Source organism: Helicoverpa armigera, chromosome 5 (assembly GCF_030705265.1).
Source record: "Helicoverpa armigera isolate CAAS_96S chromosome 5, ASM3070526v1, whole genome shotgun sequence".
NCBI classification, from domain to species: Eukaryota; Metazoa; Arthropoda; class Insecta; order Lepidoptera; family Noctuidae; genus Helicoverpa; species Helicoverpa armigera.
The window spans coordinates 11,696,228-11,721,551 of record NC_087124.1 but is presented as its reverse complement, the minus strand read 5'-3'; the positions used below and the strand labels follow the sequence as shown (position 1 = coordinate 11,721,551).

At 36.0% G+C, this 25,324-nt stretch overlaps 1 protein-coding gene across 2 annotated transcripts in view; it reads left to right on the top strand.

The window, feature by feature from the left end:
• The first annotated feature begins 12,587 nt into the window (after positions 1 to 12,587).
• The window catches only part of LOC110381080 (trithorax group protein osa), an 83,292-nt gene continuing 70,555 nt past the window's right edge, over positions 12,588 to 25,324 (top strand). The window contains exon 1 of one of the 2 annotated variants that reach the window (XM_049842728.2): positions 12,588 to 12,917. In XM_049842728.2, coding sequence (XP_049698685.2) covers positions 12,845 to 12,917 — 73 coding nt within the window. In that variant the 5' untranslated portion in view covers positions 12,588 to 12,844. The remainder of the gene's footprint in view (positions 12,918 to 25,324) is intronic. The other variant, XM_021341278.3, reaches the window with a different exon arrangement.

Below are 25,324 nucleotides of genomic sequence, written 5' to 3'. Positions count from 1 at the left end.
GGTGCAAAAATTGGAAATAATGTCACACTTTGATTCATGGTAAAAATAGCCACTGGAAATACTCGTAGGCCGTGTCATTTCACGTCCTGTCAAATGTATGAAAACGTATAATCCTGGCGATGAAATAAGCCCAAAAAATGCGGTGATTTTTGGCCGATTCGCTACCTACTTTTGCCGATAGCCGAAGACCTGGAGGTATTAAGTTAATCTACAATTAGTAAAAAACGGAATTAAATTATCTGCTGCCACTTGTCGCGAAAGTACGAGACTTACACTCCCGAGTGGTGTGGTGGTACATGGTGCCTAAATGGAATTTTGGATCGCAATAATTAAAACAATTTAATTGAAAATGAATAACCATTTAATATTGTCAAAAGTGAAACGATTTACCATATGGAAATCTTGAATTTTCCGCGGAACCCCTTAGGGCCTGTCACGGAACCTCAGGGTTCCGCGGAACCCCATTTGGGAACGGCTGCAGTAGAGAATTATATCTTAAAATTAATATTGATCAGTGCCATCTAACGTGTTAAAATTTAATTGACCTGTTGCTTTCAACGCCATCTAGACTTGTTTTATATTACTTTTTAAATAGATGTCGTTGTTTTAACTGTGATAATTAAAATCGAAGTAAACTTGTAAAAAGGTAGCAAGGGTGTAGCTTCCGCGTGCAGTTGCAGTTTCAACCAGTTCTGTGTGCCAAGGAAACGTTACCTACTAGCTCACGTATGCAATAAAACTGAATGTTATTTTTCAAGTTTCATTAAAATCCGTTTAAGTGTGATTGAGTGAGAAACATACATCTAATCTCATAAACTTCGACAATTACTATACTAGTTAGGGTCAGTTCACACCGAAACGCGACGCTGCGCGCACATTTTTCACAGAGCGACTCAGAATATACTTTATTCACTACACGAAAAGATACACATTACATTGTGCGGCGCAGCGCGGCGCAGCGGCGCAGCGCGAAATCATTGGCCTCTTTGAGTATCGTCGCGTCGCGTCGCGTCTCGGTGTGAACTGACCCTTAGGTAAAAAAAATGAAGGATATACATAAGAAGTAATGTATGCTTTATTCAGCTAGAATAACATTTCAGTATTGGTTTCTATGCTGTAGTACAGTAAAACAACTAATGAGAATTATATAGTGTGTACATTGTATAGAAGTCGGTTAAAAATAAATAAAAACTAAGCAAAAAAAAAATGAGAAATACAATTACAATATACTAACAGCTAAAGTTCTTAAATAAATAAATCAGTGGTCATAGGTCATTAGGAATCATTATGTCCTGCTAGTAAAGTGTATACATATAATTTCAATTTTCAAAAAGGGTTCTTCCTAGTTGGATGTTTCTAAATACACAAGTACATATTTTTAATTTCCAAAATAGTACATGTGTAACCGTGTGCTTTAAAATAATTGCGTCATCAGCATTTTTATTGCCCCACTGCATAGCACTGGCTTCGCACACTTCAAATAATACTGTAATCTTTGCCATCATTGTTGACAGTAACATACCCTCTGCACCCATAGATAAGATAAAAAGTCATTTATTCAAATTAGGCTGAAAATCTGCACTTTTTATAATACATATAATAAGTTTCTTTCTATTGCTTATACATTTTCATCTTCTATCTTTATTTCAATTTTCATAGGTAATTCACTATTTGGGCATCTTGTGGCATCTTCTTCTTCTTTTGATATAGTTTCCTCTGTACTGTCATTAGTATCTTCTTCAGATTCACTTTCTATCTCTTCTTTTATTTTTCCTTTCTTCCTTTGCTTGCGTTTCGGTGAATCAAATTCAGAAGAAATTTCTCCATCTCTTTCTTCCTTCAAAATTTTTTGAACTGTTCTTGGACTAACTCCTGTAGCTGCAGCAGTGCGCTCGGTAATATTACGCAAATGTGATATATCACAATTTGGTTCTAGATAAAGTACAGTAAATTTATATTCTTCCTTGAGATATCGATAAACATTTGCAATCATTTGGCGGGCCTGAAATAAAACAGATTGTTTAAATCATAGAGCAAAAACCGAAATTAATTGACATCTTAGAGAGATCAGACCTGAGCTGAGAGACATCTTATAACAACAACGCACAACAAACTGTTTAGTACACGATCTAAGGATCAGTTCTCTCACCCAGCCCAAAAGGCTAAATAAATAAATAAATTTATTTCATATCTATCAACCCATTTTTAGACTAAATCAAGAAATAAGTAATAACTTAAACACAAAGCATGTTTGCTTGTACCCACTTAGATCAGAGTGTAGCAAAGGGTATGCAAGTCTCATGAAAACCCGATTTGAAAAAATATTTCACTTCAAGATATCATATTTATCAAGAAAGTTTTTAGGCTACATCTTAGTAGCTGAGCAGTAGTTCTCGCGAGATATGAAATAGGCTAGCGGAATCTAGTAAAAATTATTTGTCGTACCTGAGTGCTAAATACTATTCTCTTTTTTATTTTACCAGTCTTCTTTACGGTACTCATTGAGTTGTGTAGATTAAACACTGGCTGTATGAAAGTTATCGACAAATTCACTTTACAACATCATTAAACATATGTAGGTATTTAGGAAACAACGAGTTTAATCACGTAGGAATAACAAAGAACACAAATAAAATCTCTGCAAGCAATTGACTGTATGACAGTGACAGTTCACTCAACGTCAACTTCAGGGCCCCGATTCTCCTAAGTTAATAATGTCAAAATCGAATAGAAATCGAATCGCAATATGATCGTATTATCAGTTTTAACCATATCGGGCATTCTGCTACTAATAAAAGACCAATCGTATTCGATTGACATTTGATTGGTGTGCGATTGGTCTGCTATTTTGATGATTTTGGTCTATACGGTAGTTTGCTGTACAATCACTTTGCAATCGTAAATAATTTGCAGACAAAATGATTCATTATTGAATGACAGAAAAGGATAAAAACGTTTATTTCAAAGAAAAAATAGCGGAATGCTACATACGCTTCAATCGTAATCGAGTCGGGATTGGATCTCAGTCGAATCGAGTCGAACGTCGATCGAAGGTCGCTTAAGTAAAATTAGGAGAATCGGGCCCCTAGGTCAGGCAACTAGCAGTGCTGCCATATATATTTTTTTATTTTCCGCTAATTTTAAAAATTAAAAATAAACTTATATGTACAGCTTGGCAAAAAAGAGTCTGACGCGGTGACAGTTGGAACTAAAAATCAAAATCAAATAAAAATTGTTAACATCGTTAATACTGGACATTGAAGTGTCCAAGGGACATCGCCTACTTAAGATTGAATATCTCCAAAAATAACAAATATCAAAATCTGTGAATCGTAGTATTCCGGTTGCCACAGGTGCGATAGTGCTGACCTCATTTATTCCACACTCTTTTTTGCCAAGCTGTACAACTTAAAACTAATACATTGCATCAAAAAATTGCTCCTCATCGCTGTCACCGGGTAATGTACCCAGAAGGCTGGCAGCATTGCCACGTTGGATGGCAATGCTCAACCTCTGTGCGAAATAAAAGCCAGCCCTTGGGTCACGAGAAGTGTCAACAAGGCGTTTAGAAATTTCCTTCGCAAGCGCGTGAGCACTCGGATCCCACGGCCCGAGAGTTTCAACCCCAAACGGCTCAAACATATAATTCCCGATAAGGCTACTATATTTGCGCCGTTTGAGGTCGAGTTTTCCGCTTCCATAATATCACCAATTTCATGAAAATCTCCACTTTTTTGCGGTTCATTGCCCACATTTATAGACTTTATTGTAAATAAAAACACTGTTTTAAACAAAGATTTTATTACAATTTTTTGGTTTGAATTTCACGATTTCTCACATTCACCGTTCTCTGACTCTTGTTCTAACCCCAAAAATCACGGTTTTCCCTGGAATTGGCAGCACTGACAGATTCATGTCAAATCCTCTTGTCATTTTGCGTTTCGTTCTACGATATCAACGCAAAATTATCATTCCTATACCACTATCTACTAATATTATAAATGCGAAAGTAACTCTGTCTGTCTGTTACGCTTTCACGTCTATACCACTGAACTGATTTTAAAAAATTGGTACAGAGAAAGAACATAGGATAGTTTTTATCCTATTTTACTTTGAAGAATTCTCTTGGAAACGCAATATAACCAAACTCGAAGCGGACTATATGAATACTTTCAATTTGATTATAATATTTTTGCTGCCAATAACAATGACAGAAATAAAGATGCACCAGAAACAACCGTCTGCCGTCATTGAGGGTAAAGTCCCAAAACAGATAATTTTCTGCATGTTGATTTGTTCAACACTGGACCATGAACTTAATTAGCAACATAACTAACATCTCAATCCTCTTAAGATATCTTTAGTTCAGTGCTTTCACTAGAATCTTCTTCAGGGTCCGTTTCTATATTTTCTTTTATCTTTCCTTTCTTTCTTTGGTTGGGCTTTGGTGAAATAAGATTAGATGCTTTATTCGCAGCCTCTCTTTCTTCTTTTAATATTTGTTGTACTGTTCTTACACTAACTTTCGTTGCTGCAGCAGTGCGCATGGTAATATTACGCAAATGTGAAATATCACAATTTGGTTCTTTATGAAGTTCTGTAAATTCAAATTCTTCCTTGAGAAAATGGTACACCTTTGCAACTATTTTGCGAGCCTGAAAAATAGAACATAGATTATTAGAAGCATATCTATCAAACTATTCTTAGTGGATGGAATAAACAAAGAATTACTCTGCATTACTTTACATTGCAAATTTCAAGAACCACTGGCCCTACTCGATAATTTTTTTCAGTGTTAGACAGCATAATTTATCGAGCAAGGCATAAAGTTTACTTTTAATTAGATAAAATAAGAGAAAAATAAAAGAAAGCAGCAAAAAATGCCTTAATGTACCTCACTGCGAACAATTTTCCTCTTTTCTTTTTTTATACCGTTCTTCTCAACGTTGCTCATTGTATTATGTGTATGGTTGAAATAACTATTCCTATTATAACATTTCCTAACATACAACAAATTATTTTTATTTCCCTCCTATTTATTTATCTTCCCATCTGTCACACAAGTGACAACTGACAATGTCAACTGGAACATGACTGGAACCATTGACATATATTCTAGCGATAGACAAGAACATCCATACAAATAATTTACCCGCTTATGTCGTCTGTTGACATCTCGTTGACGTATTGTGACATGTAGTCATCCTCATTGATGTTAATTGCTGAAGTGTCGCTCGTATTTTGCCTACATTTTTCATTACTCAAAAAGTTTATATCTAAGTGAATTCAAAATCATGTAATATATCAAAAAGTTTATTTATATCTAATTGAATGCAAAATCATGTAATGTATTAAAACCAGGAACTTATTTTTAGAGTTTTTAATATTAATTACGATGTTTTTTTTCTTAAGAGGGCTATCACAAATTTTCGCGAATTTAATTATTTTTTCTTGAAAGTAAGAACATACCATGACAAAGTGAAGTCTGTTTTCATTGATATTTTACCTACTGCCAGTTTTATGGCACATCTGTTTCTGCACGATTTTCTTAATCCATAATTTAAGATGGCGGGCGGGAACAAATTAATGCATATTTGTAAAATTGAATTATAAATGAAAAGTATGATATACAAGCGTTGTAATAGCATGAACAGCGTGTAATTTTACTAAATTGACTCTCGAATAGTTTATATGTGTAAGTTTATACCTTGATATGTATTTTCTATTTTATAATTGTCGTTTCATAGACATCCATCTGACGCAGGTGTCAAAATCGCTCTGATTTGCCATTTTGGGCACTGCATATTCTGCAGTGCAGTTCAGTGTGGTAAGCTTTTTGTTCGGAACGTTCTATCTAGTACGTAGTACATATATATCGATGACTGGAACTCAAGTCAACTGTCAACGCCTCTTGTGACGTTTCATTCTACGTACGATATCTGCACAAAAACTGAATGTTGTAACAAAAAATTCAACTTGATCCTCATTTGACCCTACCCTTACTCAAAAATTCTTGCTTACCCCTATTCCTTATGGGTAGGCGTTTCTTTGGGCTAAAAAATGCGTAGTGGTTGGGTGTGGACATAGATATAATATTACTAAACAAGATTGCGCACGCTCAAAATATATATTTACGAAAATGAACTCTATTCTAACGCAATAAGGTACTAAATTGGTTGCATAATACACAGAGGCAAATCCGAGCCGAGAGGGATAGTTCGAACGGAGGCTGTTTGTCTCTTTCTAACACCTTGCCAGCATAAAAAAATGTTGTGATCAAAATTTTTGTCTTCCTAAAAAACAATTGAATCGCATTAATTTATTCGTATTTATTATTAAAACATAAACAACATAATTTTTTATTTTGCTTTTTTTTATTTTCTACCGGTAACCCTGAACATTCTTGGCGCGTAATCAGCATTTAAAATTTTGTTTATATTTTTTGTATTAAATTCAATTTAAACTATTTAAATGGTGAAAAAGTGTTGCATTTATACTTGTAAAAGTGAATCCTATGGTGGTTGCAATATATCGTTCCACAGGTTAGCTAATAATATCATTTTCGTAAACCAAACAACTAGGGTGCCCACGAATTCTTGTAATGAGTGAAAATATGGATGATGGATTTTAAAACTGTTGTACTATTGTTATAGCTTCCCAAAAAATGAAGAAAGGCGACAGAAATGGCTCAGCAGTCTATATATGAAGTAGAAATACAAAAAAAAACAGTCTTCACTTCGAATCTTCCTGCTTTTATACTGCAAATTCCCGCTAATTATTAAAAGCCTTTATAAGTATCTTAAGGTCACAAACTGCGTAAGTTAAAACTTCAATACCAATCTGCGTTTAATAATCTTAGCAAATTCGGATTTGTCTCACATAGCTTAATCTCATAGTCACCCTATTAGAAAGGGACAGACAGCCTCCGTACTAACTGTTTCACTCGGCTCGTTTTTTGGGTTTATATGCGCAGTCCTGTTTACTAATATTATGTCTATGGGTGTGGAGAACAAGGAAAGGAAAGGCGTATGCGTAACCACGTCGTAGTCACGCGCGTAGTTACTGCGTAACGACGCGCACGTCTACGTTACGCAAGCGGTGTGGCCTGTCTCATACATTTCCATACATTACAACTCATGATTACGCCGTAACCACGCGCGTGACTACGCTTACGTCTACGCATACGCATCCGGTCTGCTGGAGCCTTTAGGCGTATTAAAAAAATTTTCTCGCAAATATTGTAATTACACATCGCCCCAAATAATTTTGCAATTCTGAAGTTAGCCCTTTGCCACACTCCGAGCAGGGTAAATGTAAATGGGTAAATAAAATGAGCTAATAACAAGTCCTAAAATCTCTTATGCTTTACATTCATAATTCCCATAATTTACTAAGACCTAGAACTTCCCTTTTATCTAGGTTAACTGTAAGATAATTTGCTCGTAATCTGTGGTGCTCAGCTAAATCATCTCCTGCCTGCCCCTCAATAGATAAGGACGCAAAGCGGATGAAGCTTCCATCTATTCAGCTTCGAACCTATTGTGCTCAGATTCTTTGCATCAATTCTGAAGCGAAATGCTCCGTAGCCGTTATTTTAGAATGATTATCTGAAATGTTAAGTGGTTAAGGAGTGGAAAAGTAGGTTCGGTGCATTCAAGTGTATGGTAAGATTGGAAAAATTAAGAAAATGTATGTTCTACGTGTCAAAAGACATTTTCTTTTGTTAAAACGAAATATCGCGCATTTGATAAAAAACTTAAGACCTTCCGCAGGTGCCTTAAAATTAGTTTAATTTAGCCTGTAATAAATGTTTAATATAATTTTTGGTGATTAAACTAAGTAATTTATGCAGTTGAATGCATTTTTCCTACTCTTATCTTGCGCAACAACAAAAAAACCCTTGTAAGTAGGCACCCTTGTGGAATCGGGCTAAAAACATTATTGTTAGCTCGGTCACAGAGTCAACTGTAAATATACAGAAACGAAAACGGCAGCATTGGATGAGCGACGCAACGCTAAGTCTTGTAGAGGAAAGGCGAAACATGAAAGCCTCCGGAGCAGATATAAGATCCCTCAATGAAAAGTCCGCTAGAATTCAGGAAGCTTGTAGGCGGGATAAAAACGACCAACTTCGGAAAATTTGTGCGGAAGTTGAAGTCCATGCACATAAGCATGAATCTAGGGACTTATACCAAAAAATTCGCACCATCACAAAGTCTCTGAGTTGCAAGACATGGGCCATCGAAAACTCTACTGGAGAAACAGTGACGAATATCGATTTAATAGCTGAAACGTGGAGACAATACTGCCAATCTCTCTTTCAAGATCCACAGTCAACGTGTTACGCCCCTACAGAACCCGGAAATGAAGACCTCGAACCAGACATTCTGAAAGATGAGATTCGAGCCGCTATCAAACACCTGAAGAACGGCAAAGCCACAGGGACAGATGCTATACCTATTGAAACGATCAAAGCATCAGGCGAACATGGTGTACAGATTTTCCACACTCTATGCAATCAGATATGGCTCACGGGGCAATGGCCGAAAGAATGGGCTCATACTGTTTTTGTGCCCTTACACAAAAAAGGTTCCACCAAGACGTGCAGTAATTACCGACTTATAGCTCTTATCTCTCACGCAAGCAAGATTTTACTGCACATACTGAACGAGCGTCTGAAGGCCTATTTAAACAAACAAATTGCTCCTGAACAGGCTGGTTTTGTGAAGGGGAGGGGAACCAGGGAGCAAATTTTGACAGTGCGACAAATTATAGAGAAGTCCAGGGAATTCAACAAGCCGGTCTACATATGCTTTGTGGACTTCTCTAAGGCGTTCGACTCTGTCAAATGGCCCAAACTCTGGGAAACGCTGGCGGCGATGGGTGTTCCAAAACACCTGATACATCTCCTACGAAGACTATACGAGGATGGCACAGCCTCAGTACGTGCAGACGACATTCAGTCTGATCTGTTTCACCCCAGCGCTGGAGTCCGTCAGGGATGTATTATTTCTCCTCTACTGTTCAATGTGTACACAGAGCTCATAATGAGGATCGCACTAGAAAACTGGGCAGACGGTGTTTCGATCGGTGGTTTGAAGATCTCCAACCTGCGATATGCAGACGATACCACTTTGTTCGCCACCAGTACCCAACACATGGAAGAGCTTCTTGGCAAGATGGCACAGGTTAGTCTTGAGTTCGGACTTAAGATAAACCGGAATAAAACAAAAATGATGATTGTCGACCGCATGAATAACAATTCTCCAGAAATTACAAAAATTGCAAATTGTGATGTGGTGCAATCATACATTTATCTGGGGGCCTTAATAACGAACAACGGTGGATGTATCGACGAAGTCAAAAGGCGTATGGCGATCTCCAGATCTGCAATGGACAAGCTGAGGAAAATATGGAGGAATCGCAACATTTTTAGAGCCACAAAGATCCGACTAGTACGGACACTCGTATTCCCCATATTCCTGTATGCCGCAGAAACGTGGACCCTTCGGGAGGTAGAGAGGAAGAAGATAGACGCCCTAGAGATGTGGTGCTGGAGAAGAATGCTCGGAGTATCGTGGACTGAATTTCGTACCAACGAATCTATACTTCGAGAACTAGGCATCAAGCAACGTCTATCGTCTTTGGTACAGTCTCGTATCCTCAGTTATTTTGGTCACGTATGCCGCCGAGGTGAGGTGGCTATTGAGCGACTTGTGGTTCAGGGCAGGGTTGAGGGTACCAGGCCACGAGGAAGATCGCCTATGAGGTGGACTGACCAGATAAAAGCGGCAGTAAATGGCTCATCGTCACTCTACGAATGCACGAGGAAGGCGGCCATCAGAGAGGAGTGGCGGCGGGTTGTAAAGCTTGCCACCAACACCTGAAGTGATGACCACGACCACTCTGTCAAGAGTGATAACGACAAAGAAGAAGTAGGCACTCTGACTCTAAGTCACAAATAAAAAAAAACAACCCAGACCCACTAACATTTCCAAATCAACCAAAACAACAGGTATCCCATCCGTCGTATTTCCTCCTTTAAGTGGAACTAAGCGGTATTAATTCGAAAAACTTGGAACGCTTCCAAGATGGAGTCAGGTGTAGTTCGATAACGTATGGATTGGACTTCCCGCGACTTTCGGACAGGCAACGTCAAAGGTCGATTGGAAATATGCTGGTGACTTTGGTAAGGAGAATTTGGAATTTAATTTCCGATTTGTAGCTAGTTATTAAGTTCGGGTTAAGTTGGAGTTATGTGATTTAAATAATACGCTATTTTATTGAAAGTGTGATTTAGAGGAACCTACGGGTGCTTCTAATAAGAATAATTTATAAGCATTTAAGATTTCACTAGAATCTATAGAACAACTTCAGACTTTTTGTGGTTTTTACCATACTTTTTTACAAAAACACGAGTCATATTTTAATTTCAATATTGTCCAAAGGACATAATTATGTGGACTTACTTGTAAATATGTATAAAATTACATTAAAATATTCAATTTATCATATCCAAAATAAACAAGATGAAGGTTCAACGCCACCAAAGCCTTTAAATGGCCAATAAAATATCGGATTTTATAGCCTCAATGGGGTATAAGTGGCCTTAAGTTAAAAATATATCTACTGCTTCAGTTAACACTTCCTAAATTGACAATTCTACCCATAAAAGATTCCTACGAATTGAGTGCCTTGTCCTTTTGGGAAATCGGTTAAAAAGCAATCATTGGTCTACCTTTACCGTAGTCTAGAAAATCTTTTAACACCTTTGTTTGTTCGTTCGAAGCTGAGTAATCTGCGGAAGCTGCCATTGCAGACACTAGACTAACAGGAACTTAGGTAAGCTTAGATTCTTGTCTAGTGATCCGTATAAATCTCAATCAAAGCAGGTAAAACTATCTATGTACCTATATAAAAAAATCTGAAATATTATGTTGAGAAATAAATTATTAAGAAAAGATAAACTACCTATAAATGCTCGTGAACTAGAAAACTATCTTACAACTGAGTATTTGCGGTCAAAATAAAATATTTGAATAAATATTGAATAAAACCTTTTTCAATCCTGACTATAGAGTATGTCAAAGTATAACTGGCTGAATTCTGTCAAAAAAAAGTTGGACGCCATTAAGTTTTATTTTTATTTATTTCTTTTTTGTATTTAATGGCAGTTGAAATATTATTCGAGCGATTTCAGCCATTATTAAAATAGGTTCATAGGTTTTATAGAAGAGGTGGTATATTTTTTAAATAAAATATAAACGACATTGACGAATTTCTAGCGAACCAAATACCTAATTGCGAAAATGTGTTACGATGAAGGTGCTTACTAATAAAATATCTACATAACTGTGTACTTGGATGTAGGAAATTAAATTTCTAAACTCTAGCTAGGGTCGAGGAGCAAGTTAAGTTTTTCTTTTTTGTTTTGGGATAGGATTTTTCAGTGACCTTCGAACAAACATAGGTACTTACGTATATAAAATAATCTCCTGTGACAAAGACTAAGCGAACATTTTTACATAGGTACGGGACTCGGGAGCTTTTTATCTTGACTTATCAGTCCGTCGCGGCCTTGAGAGTGAAATATCATTTTATTTTACATCTAAAGCATTTTTTTTGCGTGCAGAATAAATGGTCCCGGGTTTGATTCCCGGTACGGTTAATATTGATGATGAACATGTTTGTTGGCCGTGGTCTGAGTGTTATAATATTTGGGATTGTTATTAGTCTTGTTTTTGAATGAAGATGGATGGAGAGGAAGAGGAAGACCTAAGAAAAAATGGATGGATTGCCTGAAAGATGACATGAATAGAAAGGGAGTGAGTGTCAGTATGATGAGTGACAGGGGAAAATGGAAGAGACATATTGCGCCGATCCCAAATAAAATTGGAAACAGGGCAGGAGGAAGAAGAAGATTAGTCTGTTCAAATAATTTTTGAACTAATTTTCTAAAGCAGGTCCAGTCTAAAGTTGGAAGGCAAGAAATCTATCCATAAAGGGCCATGTTTTAGTTGGAAACTAAGGCGAGGCGGTCAGATAATTGTATGAAAGCCAATGTTACAGATACTTAAGTAGTTGAAACAGACTCTGGGTGGTTAGTGATGATGACAGTGAGTCTCCCATAACTATGTTATGAGCATGCAATTAAAGCAGTCCCGATTATCTACACTTTACACACAGGGCCAAAGCGTAGGCAAAATTAGATTACACTCCTAATCAAACAATAAATGAAAAAGAGAGCAATTATCATAAGAAAAGCCGAAAACAATAGGTAAAACCCACAAAAACAAAATAGAAGCTTTGCATGCAGCTTTGCCAATCAAACAGTAAGCCCTCCTGATTGACAAATAAGCTTAACCACGAAGAAAACAGATCCAAGTATCGTTCAGAAATAGAACAAGCGGAAATGGCGAATGGCGCGCTCAATCCGACTACGGTTCTAATTGCATCCTAACTAACAATCAAGAAATTGTCAACGGCTATTATGCAAACTTAATAATAAACGCCTCTGTTAATGGTTCCGTACTCGTCCCGTAGTACGCACGCGCACAGCCATTGCAAATGTAACAGGTACTGTGAACTTATAGACGCTTTCGCTCAGTCGCGAAATGTCGGGAGAGCCGCGCAGGCGTGTCGCCTGTTCGTCCTCAATTAATCCCACAACCCTAAAATAAAAAAAATTAAACGTCAAATTAACCCCGCCAATCGAAGATTGAATTTCAAAAATGGAATTGGATTTTCGTTTGTTTTCTAATTCAATATGGCGTGATTTAGTGAAGATGTTTGTAAGTGACGTGTATTGACTTTTTGTTTTGTTTTGTGATAATTTGTGATAGCGATGCCAAGTGGATATGGGTGTGATAATGATAACTGTTTGTGGGATTGGATTGCTCAATGCATCGGACTCTATGGTGAGTTTCGTATTTTAGATCATCGTATCATCGTACATTTAAATAGGTACCCTGGATGTACCAAAAGCATTCCAAATAATATAGTACCTAAACTTATTAAATAGTTTGAATCTGTCAGACAAACGAGATAAATCTAATAAAACAGCAATAGTAGCTTTAAACCCATTCGTCGAAATGGCGAATATAAAATTAATGAAATTACTGGAACATTTCTTCAAAGCTGAATTCTCTGAAATATCGTAAGTTGGATCAAAATGAAGAATTACAAGTTCTTGCTAACGATTTAATTGATACCGTTTTAGATAACCCAATTATAAAGAGGATAGACACGATAGCTCAAGCGTAGAAGTATCTTCTAGTGAACGAGAGGACCATGGTTCGATCCCATCGTGTAGGTACCGCTATTGAAAAAGAAGCTAATGAATCCGTAACATATAACTTAGAAGACCTTCGTTCTTTACTAACAATTTTATTACATGAAAGTAAGATAGCTAAATATGATTGGGAAACAATTTATACCGACTGCTGAGGTTATAATTTGATCAAAGTTGACTTAGCTAATCGCAAGACAGAATTAATAAGAAAAACATACGAAACTACTAATTCAAATGATACTCGATACTCAGACCTCAAGAGATATGACACTGCAAAAAAAAATGCCCCTAATAAGTAAACATAGAAGAACAAATGTCAATGACAGCAATAATACGACAGAAGATAATAGTGCTTCTCCGAAATATCGAGAATCGAGACATTATTCGATACAGGTTTTAGCTCTCACGTAGACAATAATATCGATGCTGGAGGTCACGTAGACCATTGGCTCAGCTGTTTTCAAATGTTTCGCATTCGCTTCAGAAAATACGGTTATTATTATTATCATAATCTTTCTATAACTTTAATGTTGTGGATTACCATATAAGAATTACATATGTTATATAGAATTACTTATTGCGTGCGAAAATTTCAAGATTTTTACTAAATAGCAAACTTTGTGTGCGAACATTGGCAAGAAGTGCAGTTTGCCCAATTTCTCACAAGTATGCTCGCGAACAATTGCGGTCCTTAGACTCATGTGTCTGATCAGAGCTGACTTTCCTGAGAGTTTGATTTCTATCCGCGGATTGTGTCTCCGTCAAGTCAACATTTGGATTAAGTATATCTTCAGTCTGATGGACAAGCCCAGTCCTGGATTATAAGCCTTACTAAGGAGATATGAGTACACAACTTTTAATGTGAAGATGATGAGACGGGCACGAAATTAATCAAACTTCTTATGAATTTGATTGTTTAAAGGCGTTCAGTGTACTATCCTGATAATGTGATATCCTTTAAAAAATCCTTGGATTAGACAATGATACTGAAGATGATGTAAGTGGACTTTTTGTAAGTTTATTACTGAATCAGCAATTAAGGGTAGGTAAGCGTTTCTTGATTATGTTTATAAAAGCCAAAGGTTACAATTAACATAATTTAAGAACTACTATTAGAATAACCTTAGACTTGCAAATGAGCCTGCCGAAGCCTAAACGCTATTTATTCTTTTACCTCAATAATAAATATTTATTTTGGGTTTTGCTCATCAGAGCAACAACTCAAAAATTGATCTAAGTCGGGGTTGAGGAAAAAATGGGTATGTTTTTGACATTTGAAGATTATTTTTTGTCAAAGAAAATCTTACGTAGAAAGATAATTATGATTTCTGCGATACTTAGACATTGAAGAGACATTGGCCCAAATGTTGTACAAAGAACAGACGCAAGGGATACACTTAAAGATAAGGCTTAAACTCAGAAAATTCCCAAAATTCATTATTTGAACATGACTCCCAAGATTTTAATAAGAAAATTATACAAACGACGAAGTCTTAAAACGGATTAATGTTTTGAGACATTAAGCTGAAGACACACTCGTTACGTCTCACGACAGACAAGATATAAGGGATAATGTAAATAATGATAATAAATTCCGAGTTCTAACAAAACAGCTAGCCGTTTTGTCAAATGACGTGAATGCGACGTTGAAAATAATCGCACTTCAATTTGTTATTTGAACGGTTTCGTTGTTAGGGTTCGAGCACACTATTGATTTTCGGCAAACAACGGTCCCATAATGGTTCCTATTTTAAACGAATTCTTTTGTCGGGATCGGCCCCCTATCCTGGATAGTTGAGTTATTGATGTCAGGAAAATTATTGTGAAGAGTAAGTTAATATGCCGTTTAGATAATGCCATGATATAGGTTCGGATTTAATCCCCTTATTTGCAAGATACTTAGACCTATTGAAAAACGAATTGTAAATCTTGCTGTTAGAGAATTTGCTGATTCTCAGTCACAGTTTACTCAGACATTAAACGAGCTTCATTTGAACGTAGTTGAGCTACCTATATCTTTGGATAGATATAGAAGAAGATGGATTGAGTGAAAGACGATATAGATGGAGAGAATGTCACTTATGAAATGACGTAGGATATAGAATTATGGAAAACGAAGACCTGCTGTGCCGACCCTTAATAAAATTAGGATAACGATGATGATGAGTTTGAGCTATAGCATTATCTTTGTACTTTGAAGTACTCCCTTGATGAACATTAATACAAATCCTTTTCGAAGAAACTGTCGCTACTAAACCATTCAGCCTATTCGAAGTAGAGAACAAATAATTCTCAATCTCTCGCGAACTCGTATATTAAAGAAATACGAGCAGAATATTAATAAAAAATATGATAGATCTTTAAACGTGCCAGCCTACTAACCCAGTTTCCTCATATTCTTGTTGTGTACGTGAACATCTGATATGTATGATTTTATCTAATAATCCGGTATTACCGAATAATAGATATCGTTATCGGTAACGGTAATTCTGTCACTTCCTCTTCGCTTTTCGGTAATCCATATTAGTCAGTGTTTCCTGTACTTTAGCTTTAATCACTGGTGTGTAAATCCTTTTTGCTAGACATATTTGCGAATATACGTATGAGAAATTAAGTTAATCTTTTGTTCTATGTTTTTCATGGTTAAAGTTGTGTAGGTTTTACATTAGAAAAAGCTCGGGGATAAACTTCGTATACTAATTTTAATCGATCGAGTGTAGTAATTCTCTCTGGATGCAAGCGAACTCCATAACTAACATAGTTATTTTTTTATAATCTGATTTTAAACTAAAAATGATGCAAAAAAGAACGTGAGTTTAACTCACATCAGATCGTAACGTGAGTTCATTGCCTTTGATATTAAAACTTCACAGCACGATATCTTCTATGTAAAGCAGAAAAAGGTAAAAATATTCTTTACTTACTTTAATATTTTTACTCTGCTGTGTTTTATATTTAGAAGATGCTTATACTAACATAAATACTTAGCTAAATTAATTAATTAACTATTATAAGGGTATTTATACCGACGTTACAGATCAGTGTCATTTTAGCACGTGGATGGGTATATAGAGGAAGGAATGACCAATAAAACGATGGATGGATTGTGTGAAATACTATAATGGCTGGAAAGAATGTCACTTGTGAGATGACGGCAGACGGAAGAAGTATGTATAGGAGTAGAAGATATGATGCGCCGACCACAAATAAAATTGGGATGATATTTGCTTCGATATACTTATTTCTTTAGACAACATTTTGATGAGCAGCCCATAAATTAACCTTAATTTTTTCAGCAGCAAATATTCTCCAAAGTTATTGATGTTTTAGAAAAGCTCACGCTCCTTAAATAGTTTTTCACGAACCTACCTGTATAACACTGTTAAACCTGTTTACACTACTTTTAACAAAAATGCTCGCGATAAAATAAACAACCTTTCAGTATATTTTGATAGCCCATCCAAAGTTACCCACTATATCCTTCAGCAGTACTAATATTGGATTTTATTCCGGAAAGCATTAATTCCTAATACCATTAAACATTTGAATCATAACAATGCGTGCTCTTCCGGCGATATATAACTTTATGACTATTCTAAACAAATAATTCCATTTAATCCATATAGTTTTTTCCTGGAACATTCGACCAACAGGAACCGCACAAATCTGTGTAAAAAAACGTTTGACAAGTTTGACAGCCTTTGCGCACAGTGTGGATTTTCCGTTCCGTTTCGGTGCGACAGCGCTCGTTTCGTACGTATTTTCCGTTTTAACATCATTTTTATACCCGTCATCAGTTGTCAATTGGCGGTGCAATGTAACAAATACCGATAGCTCATTTATGCATTTTTTGTTATTTACACCTTAAACTATCAAACGCAAGCATAGACGCACACATGGACGAGTGGCGTTCTCGTACCATCAGCAAAGGGGACGACACAGCAATGACGTTCAGTCCAGTTTATTAAATTGCCTAAGTGTGTATGCGAAAATTTATTGTAATACCGCCCATAAAGTTTCTAGAAATCTGACGAGGAATGTGAGCAGAATTTTTTGAGTAAACAATGTTTTTTCTGTGCGTGCCTGTGATGCGAAAGCTTTGTGGAGTCGGTCTAATTTCATTAAGTCGTGACATCAAAGTCGGGTTTGAGCTAGGCTGTTCATTTGTCTGGAGGGTAGATAGATACGAAGGTTTTTTATTTGACTAGCTTTTCCCCGCGGAAAGGCAGAACCACTTCTGAAGAAATAAAAAGTATGTCCTTTCTGAGGCTCTAGATTCATATTATATGCACAAAATTTTTGGCGTGAAATGTGCGACAGATACATAGATGTTGTTAGCCTTTTTATGCATATAATTGAGAGGCCAGAGTTGTAGAAGTTACATATGATTTTGATGTAACTGTATTCAAATGCATAAATTAGTTTTTGTGTAACAGTAAAGACCAATCACACATCCATACATCCAAAGTTCCAAGATTTTCGTGATGATTTATTACAAAACTGTTTATCACCGAAGATCGTTACGACCTAAATCTAATTAGCCAGGCGATGTAAAATTTCTAGTTTCATTTAGGCGTCCCACGAAGCCTGATGGCTGTTAGCTCATAATCCTATTATGTGATTAGTTCCCAGAAATCCCGCTTAACGTTGTCGGCGCTAGCGGATTTCTTAGCTTTGTAGTTACAGGGTAATGTTCGAAGATGATTATTATTAATTATTAATAGATAATTAGTGAGGTATGTTGTAGGCTTTTGGATAAAGAATAGATTTGTCTGTTTGTTTGATGTAAATGTAAGGGTTTTTGGGTTTATGGGGATGTTGTGGTGGCTTAGTTGTAAGAGCATCTTGAAATCATCAGATGTGGGAGTGCGGAGTGTCTAAAACCTAACTTTAAATACCTGTCTATGAATAATACTTAGTATCTCGCCTAAGCTAGTGGTTTCTATGAGTATCTGGGTTATCAATTACTGCATTTCATTACTAAGGAATGACACAATAAATTACTAAGAACTGACTGCCATTCTTTGTGATAAATCTTGAGATATACTTTGAACAAAATATTTGAATTTTAATGTAATATTAGGTATGTATGGTGTGATTTTGCAAAAGCGAATTTATAGACTTCTAAAATACTCGTATTTTGCACAATAAAGTTTGATACTTCAATAAAGCCTCCGATAGTGTAATAAAAACCTGATAATATCTATTCGAACCGAGTATCGATATCTCTGAAATGCAAATGAAATTCATATTCTTATCGATAAATCCCTCAACTCCAAGAAGATAAAATACAAAGCTTTATTTATGTCTAAACAAGATAAATCTGATACAAGTGGAAAATAAATAATATTTCGAAATTATTCCTTTCTTACATTTGTGCTTATTTTTATCAATTTCTAAGAACTTGGTAATAATCCGGTTTCTATTGTAACTAAGAATAAGTTGGTACAACAGCGATACCTATTATTTTGTTTCAAGATGTTATTAAGGTGAAATTCTACCAAAATTGTTCACGCACATATTTTGGTCTCGAACCCATTTTATGTATATTTGTGTATATTGTCATAGCAAAACTGTCAGTATGACAGTTTGTTTAGCTTTCACGGTTGATCCGCTTCACCGAATTACACCTCGAATGTTTTTGGATGCAGTTGACAGATGTTATCAGTCTGTCAAAACTGACAGCTGTCACTGCACATAACATTTGGTACTAAGGTGTGATTGGGTATGGCGAGTCACCGGTGTAGTCAGACAGTGCAGGATCTACATGCTTCCATCTAAAGGGTAACCATGACTGGTGCAATTTTAATTTTTTTTATAAAACAACTTATGAACATATCTATGTTACTTAACAACGACGCCTTAAAATATACTGTTATTATAAAGAGGAATCATTTTTTTATTTGAACCCCAAGGCTTCGAAACTACTAAACCGATTTGAAAAACATCTTTCACTGTTGTTAAGCTACACTATCCCCGAGTAACATAAGCTATATTTTATCCAAATACAGGAAGTAGTTCCTTGGTTATAAGGAGGAGAGGGTGGAACCGCGGGGAAGCAGGTAGTAATTTATATAACGAGACAATTATACACATTAGAGATGGGAAACTGTCTCAGCAACGGCTTCCGTTGCCTAGCAACGTACCACGGAAACAATATATTGCTCAATTAACAACATAGCAAAATGGCGTTCTACAATATATTTTATTAGTTCCTCTATTGTTTAATTAACTGCCCAGTTTTCATTAAAACGTGTGGGAAGATTCTTAACTCAGATCTATTACTTAGTTCTATTTTAAGATCAGTATTTTTCGCCTTAGCTGCAACGGGTAAAATATTTTCTACCATAGATTTATAACATCTTTGTCGACTTCTGATAGGTTTAGCACCATGTTTTGCAAACATATAGACAGTAAATGACAATGAGTTAAAGCCTGCAGGTGAGCAGTGAAAATGTGCAGACGATTTGCAATTTATCGACTTATCTAGATTTTTAGTTGGAGCTAAAGTACTAAATATGTCCAAATTAAGACGTGAGAAATTAATTTTAGCTAAAACCTTCATGCTAATAAAATGCATGGAGCTTTAACATCAGTAAAATATCTTACGTGCAATGGTGATGTGTACGCTCTAAAATTACCGATATCGATAAAATTTCTCTATTTAAACTTTTACAAACTTTAGCTCAAGTAGGTGATCTAAAACTAACCGTAGCATTAGTGTGGTATTTATAACTTTGCGTGTAAAAGTTTCTAAGTATAATGGGCAAGTTTTAGTGTTACTATCACTGGTAGAACTTTCTAGTACTTTAGAAAGTTTTCTCGGGTCCTAAATGACAGTATTTATTTTACTTAATATAGTATGAGTGATATAGGTTTAATTTTGGCAAGCTAGGACCTACGCACTTACATACTGTAGGTACTCTACATAATATGTCTTCTTAATGTTGAGAGGCCTTGGGTCTCAAACTTAAATGTGTTTATTATAAGTAGGCATTTGCAGGTTATTTTTATAAGTAACGCTCGTTGTACGGTTCCAAGAACTACTAGAAAACCTAAATGATTTGGCGAGAAAGATTCTTTGGTAGTTCCTTTCACCAAAACATGATCCTTAGTGCCTTTCTTAACATCACGATCTTCATTCTTCCACATCACTTGCCCATAACAACAGCCAGTTCCCTCACTTCTCAGCTACCAGTTCCACTTTTAAACTTCCCCAGAAACCAAAACAAAACACTCGATAATAATATTCAGAATATCGATGTCTCTTATAAAATCAATTCCATTTACCACTCATGCCAGTAGTGGAGTGTCGTCGAAAGACGTTCGAGCATCCAGACTGAGACGTTCGCCTTGTTACTGGGGTATTTTATAGCTAACGACACGGTTGCGATACGATATCTATGGTTGAGCGAATAATCGTTGAGGTGGTGAGGGAAAATTGTATGGAGAGGTGTTTTGATTTGAAAGTATTTTTAAGGGACAATACCAACTGCTGTTTGAAGCAAGTCAAACTTTGCGCGTCCTACAGTGATAATGAGTAGACTAGTATACCTAAATGCTACAGCTGGAAAGCTTTTAGAAATTTGAGACAAGCTGCAAAACTCCACAAGACAATATAATATTCGATTATGCCCAAGTACTTTCCAGCCAGGTCTGCAGTATTGTGTAGGACAATTATGGGAGAGGTGTAGAACAAATTTTCAGTAATCTTTGTTCATCTACTCAAAAACATTATTTGAAAACAATACAGGAAAGCCACAACAAGAAGTTCTCTTTTTAAATTATTTTTTGCATTGATCGAATCCTGTAACATTGAAGTAAACGAAATTATCCACCTTGTCGTACAAACTAAATCTCGTATTTCTGATCTGTGAGAACTAACAGCTGCTTACTATTGATGTTCCATTCCAAATTACATTTCCGATGAAAATTAAGTTACTGTTAACTGTCCATTGCGTGATATGTAGGTCGTCTTTTATGTTGTTCTTTCCTAAATTGAGCATTGGACGTGTTACGAGGTTCAGTCACGAAACCTTTTTTCATTCATCTGTAATTTGTCGATATGTGTTTCACAACACTAGTTGGAACGAAGATTATTATTTTAACTACGTAAGTAAATTGAAACTTATTATTTTTTCAATGGGAAAGGATGGAGAATTTCAATGACACACACTAAAGTTCATATCTATCTCTTCAATTACTGGTCTCATTTGAAAACTTTAATGTTATATAGATACCCAGAACGCGGACGAATCCGCAAGCAAAAGCTACTACTCTAATAAAAGCCCACTCGTGCCAAAATTATCCTCCCATTTATCAGCAAAAACAAAAAGCAACCAGTTATTACCACCCTAATATTAACCAGACTCTTCGCAAAAGAAAGTTATTTCTGTATAAAATATAAAGGAATTATCAAGGCTTTTCTCTTTATTTATAGATATCCTTGGATTTTGTCTTCTCAGTCGGGATAAAGGAAATTATTAGCAGCAAAAACCGAAATAAAACCTAATATTGATTTTGTGTCCTGTCCCTAGGCAATTGTAAATGTCTAGATTCTAGATAGAAAAGGTGTGATCTTATATACCTGTGTGTAGTGGTGGGATGTAGTTTATGATTTCAATCAACTCCTTCAAAGGATTTTTGATGTTGGGAGCATGTTCTAGGACTGATATTATTTCATGACAAGCCTGCTCCACCTTCGATCACATAATTGCTTGCCATCTGGTGGTCAAACATGTGCCCATAAAATGATATTGTAGTAAAATAAATCTTCGTCATTTTAATTTCAGCACCGCAACTGTTTCCAACAGATAATTCTAGTTTTTTGCTTCCAAAGTCAACGCTCTTCACAAAGTCCCCTTATCATTAAGCACTCTTATTTCAAGAGTAACAAACTAAATGAAAATAATATTTTTTATTAAGAGCTCTTCGCTGAAGCAGTTGTTGAAAGTCGAAGTTGTTCGGCTTTCAGTCCAAGTTTTGCTGGATTTAAAGCAGTAATTTTTCTCACATTTAAATCGACCGTGACTAAAACTCCATGGGATGAAAGGAGATTAAAATATTTTTAAATTAAATATTGTAGTTCTTTTGACTGATATTTGGCTTTTCTCTAAGGAGATAAGACGATATATGCAGGACATACAGAGCTCTAGATTTTGCATAGACCCAGAAGCTCCTTTTAATCCCTCACACTCATAGTCCGATGGGACGGTAATCCGACACGACCGGAGAGAGATCAGGCGTAGGACCGACAGCTTTACAGACACTACATACGAGACAAAACTGCTGAGTAATGACCATATCTCACAAAATACGATACTCAAACATAATATTTTTATTCATCTCTGTATTTTCGCAAACAAAATTAAGTAAAAGAAATACACAAGTTCCTACGACGTGTCCAAGAACGTTGCCAAGTAACGTATCTACGTATCTTTATTTACTTGTTAACGTTATTCGATCTTGAAATGCCGAAGCCGTCTCAAGGACACAAAGTCGACTAAGTAAAGTTCAGGGCTGTCTGTAAGGAGATCTATCGGCTTCGGCTGTCCTACATATTTCTTTTCGGGTGTCGTAAAAGGAGGTTAAAGTGTTACTTCTTTAAGTTAGTAAGCCGAATTGTTGAAGGTTTTTTGAAAAAACAAAGTCGAGTATCTAATATAAGGATCGTTTTTTTTTCTTCCGCTGCCTTTCAAACAGGCGTGAATGTTCATTGATAGCAAGTTTTTATATGAAATGATTCCTGAAGGATTAGCCTTGACTGTCATGCCACTGTATGGATGGATGAACAAATATAACATGCAAAGGTCTGTAGATATATCTTTTCTAAAGCCAGTATAAATCAGAATGTGGTTGATGTATCTTGCTATGCTAAGTTAAGAAAACATTGGATTTAAACCCCGCTTCAATACGAAATCTATCTCAATCCCCCATTGATGAATCAAGATGTTATATCAACGACTATTCATCACTCATTGCTTATTCTCACGAACGAAGGAAAGATGAGCGGAGATGCCATAAGGCACATACACAGGTCCGGCGCTTTTTTTTAGTCAAAAATGTACAGTGGGCGTGACCACAACGATCAGTTACGAGTGAACCAACGAGGTGTTCGGGGTCCTTGAGATATCAGATTTTTGACTTTACAAAAAAAGAGTGGGTTCTAAATAAGGTGTACAAGGTGCCAGAAACTCGTGCCCATAAAATGATAACTCAATGACACTCGTGCATTTTGGCAAAGCAAATACCAGATTTTCCGTTATGACATCTCCGCTTGTAATGTTGTTCTCCATGCTTATTCCTAGCTTGCATTCCATATTAAATTGATTAATGTGACAGCTTCGTTTATTTCCAATATCTGGGACTTCAAAGGATTAGTAAAGTTTATAGTCTCTACTCACTACAGTTACTAGCTTAGGAATATTCGAAGTAAATGTATCGGAATCAGCCTAAAAGGTGAGGCAACAGGCCGTTCTGTATTGAAGATATTGAAGCGGTTAGGATTGTATGGTTTAGTAGTGTGTGTAGAATTGACTTGAGCTTTTGATTATACTCAAACTTGAAAAGTGATGTCATTTTGCACGCTGAGTCGAATACTCTGCAGTATTGTGCATAAATATTGTGTATTGTGGTCATTGGCATCCTAAAAATAGATACTATCTTCGGTAATATCATACATGCACAAAATAATATTAATTAAAAATCAAATGACCTATATAAAGTTTTTTTTTTTTAATGCGTATGTACATCTCCTTTTTCTAAGTATACTTTTATATCGGACGTCTTGTCATTTTTGTGACATTCTTTACATACAGCCATATCGTCTTTATGAAACTCCATCCATCAATAATAGCGATTTTACCTACCTGCTTGCTGCTATTGCAAAATGCTGTAAGCAAATTACAGCCCAGTTATGAAAACTTCTTGTAAACCACAGAGCTACGCGCAGCCATCTTGTTATAACTATTAAAATTGTATAAATATCATACAGTTCCTGTCTAGCCGACAGATAAACAACAGTTATAACGTATGTAGCGATGAAATATACACTTTTCAAAACCCTGTTAAAAAATCTACGTTGTTTCCTATAAATCATACAACGCTTTGTTTATTTCCAAAATATTTTAACACATTTTTGTAAAGTAACAGCCGGCAGGTGGGTGCTATGTAAATATTTATGTTATTATTTTTTGTATGTCTGAGGCTGTTTATTAAATGAATTATGAGCTGAATTTAGGAGCTTCAAATTAGAAACTGGATATAGTTTCTAAGTCGTATAAAAGTTTAGTTAGACCTATATTGAGCACATTACGGCACGGTTCGGGTGTAATGTTGTCAATCTTTTACCTACTGTGCCTTGTGCCTTTTTCCATACACGAGATAAGACGGTCAATTTCAAGAGCGCTTTCACACCAAGATTTTCCGATCGGTTTTTCTTCTCGTCTCATTCCCAGCGACGAAAAATCTGTCTTGCTATTTTACGTGTCATCGTTTCAATTTTTCTACTCGCGACGCATTCTCCGCGATAGAAACCTGTCGCGCGGTTTCACGTGTCATCGTTGGAATGCTCCGCTTATACGAAATCTACTTACTATATTTTGCAAAAGTGCTTTGAAAAGGCAATAGATAGAATTCGAATACAACGTTTTCCAAGGTTGTCCAAATATTTGTAAAACATCGTTGCACATTTTTCATAATGTTTGGCTTTTATCCCCAACAGTATTTGTCCAATTAAGGCCCATTTTCACGAACACACAAACTATTAAAACTATTTTGTATGCAGACAAGGTTAGTACCTTTTAGTGTTTGGGAATTTGGGAATTATCTCGCTGCGGCAATACATTTTAAGCTGGCCAAAGCTAGGAACAAAAAACATTTTATGTATAGACATAGAGTATCTATAACTATATAGATAAAATATTAGTAAACATAAAGTTATAGTTACCTAATATTGCGTTAACAGTGTTATTTAGTACAAAAGTTCTATTTATGTCACTAAGGAAAAATACATTTCTCGTCAAATAACACCTT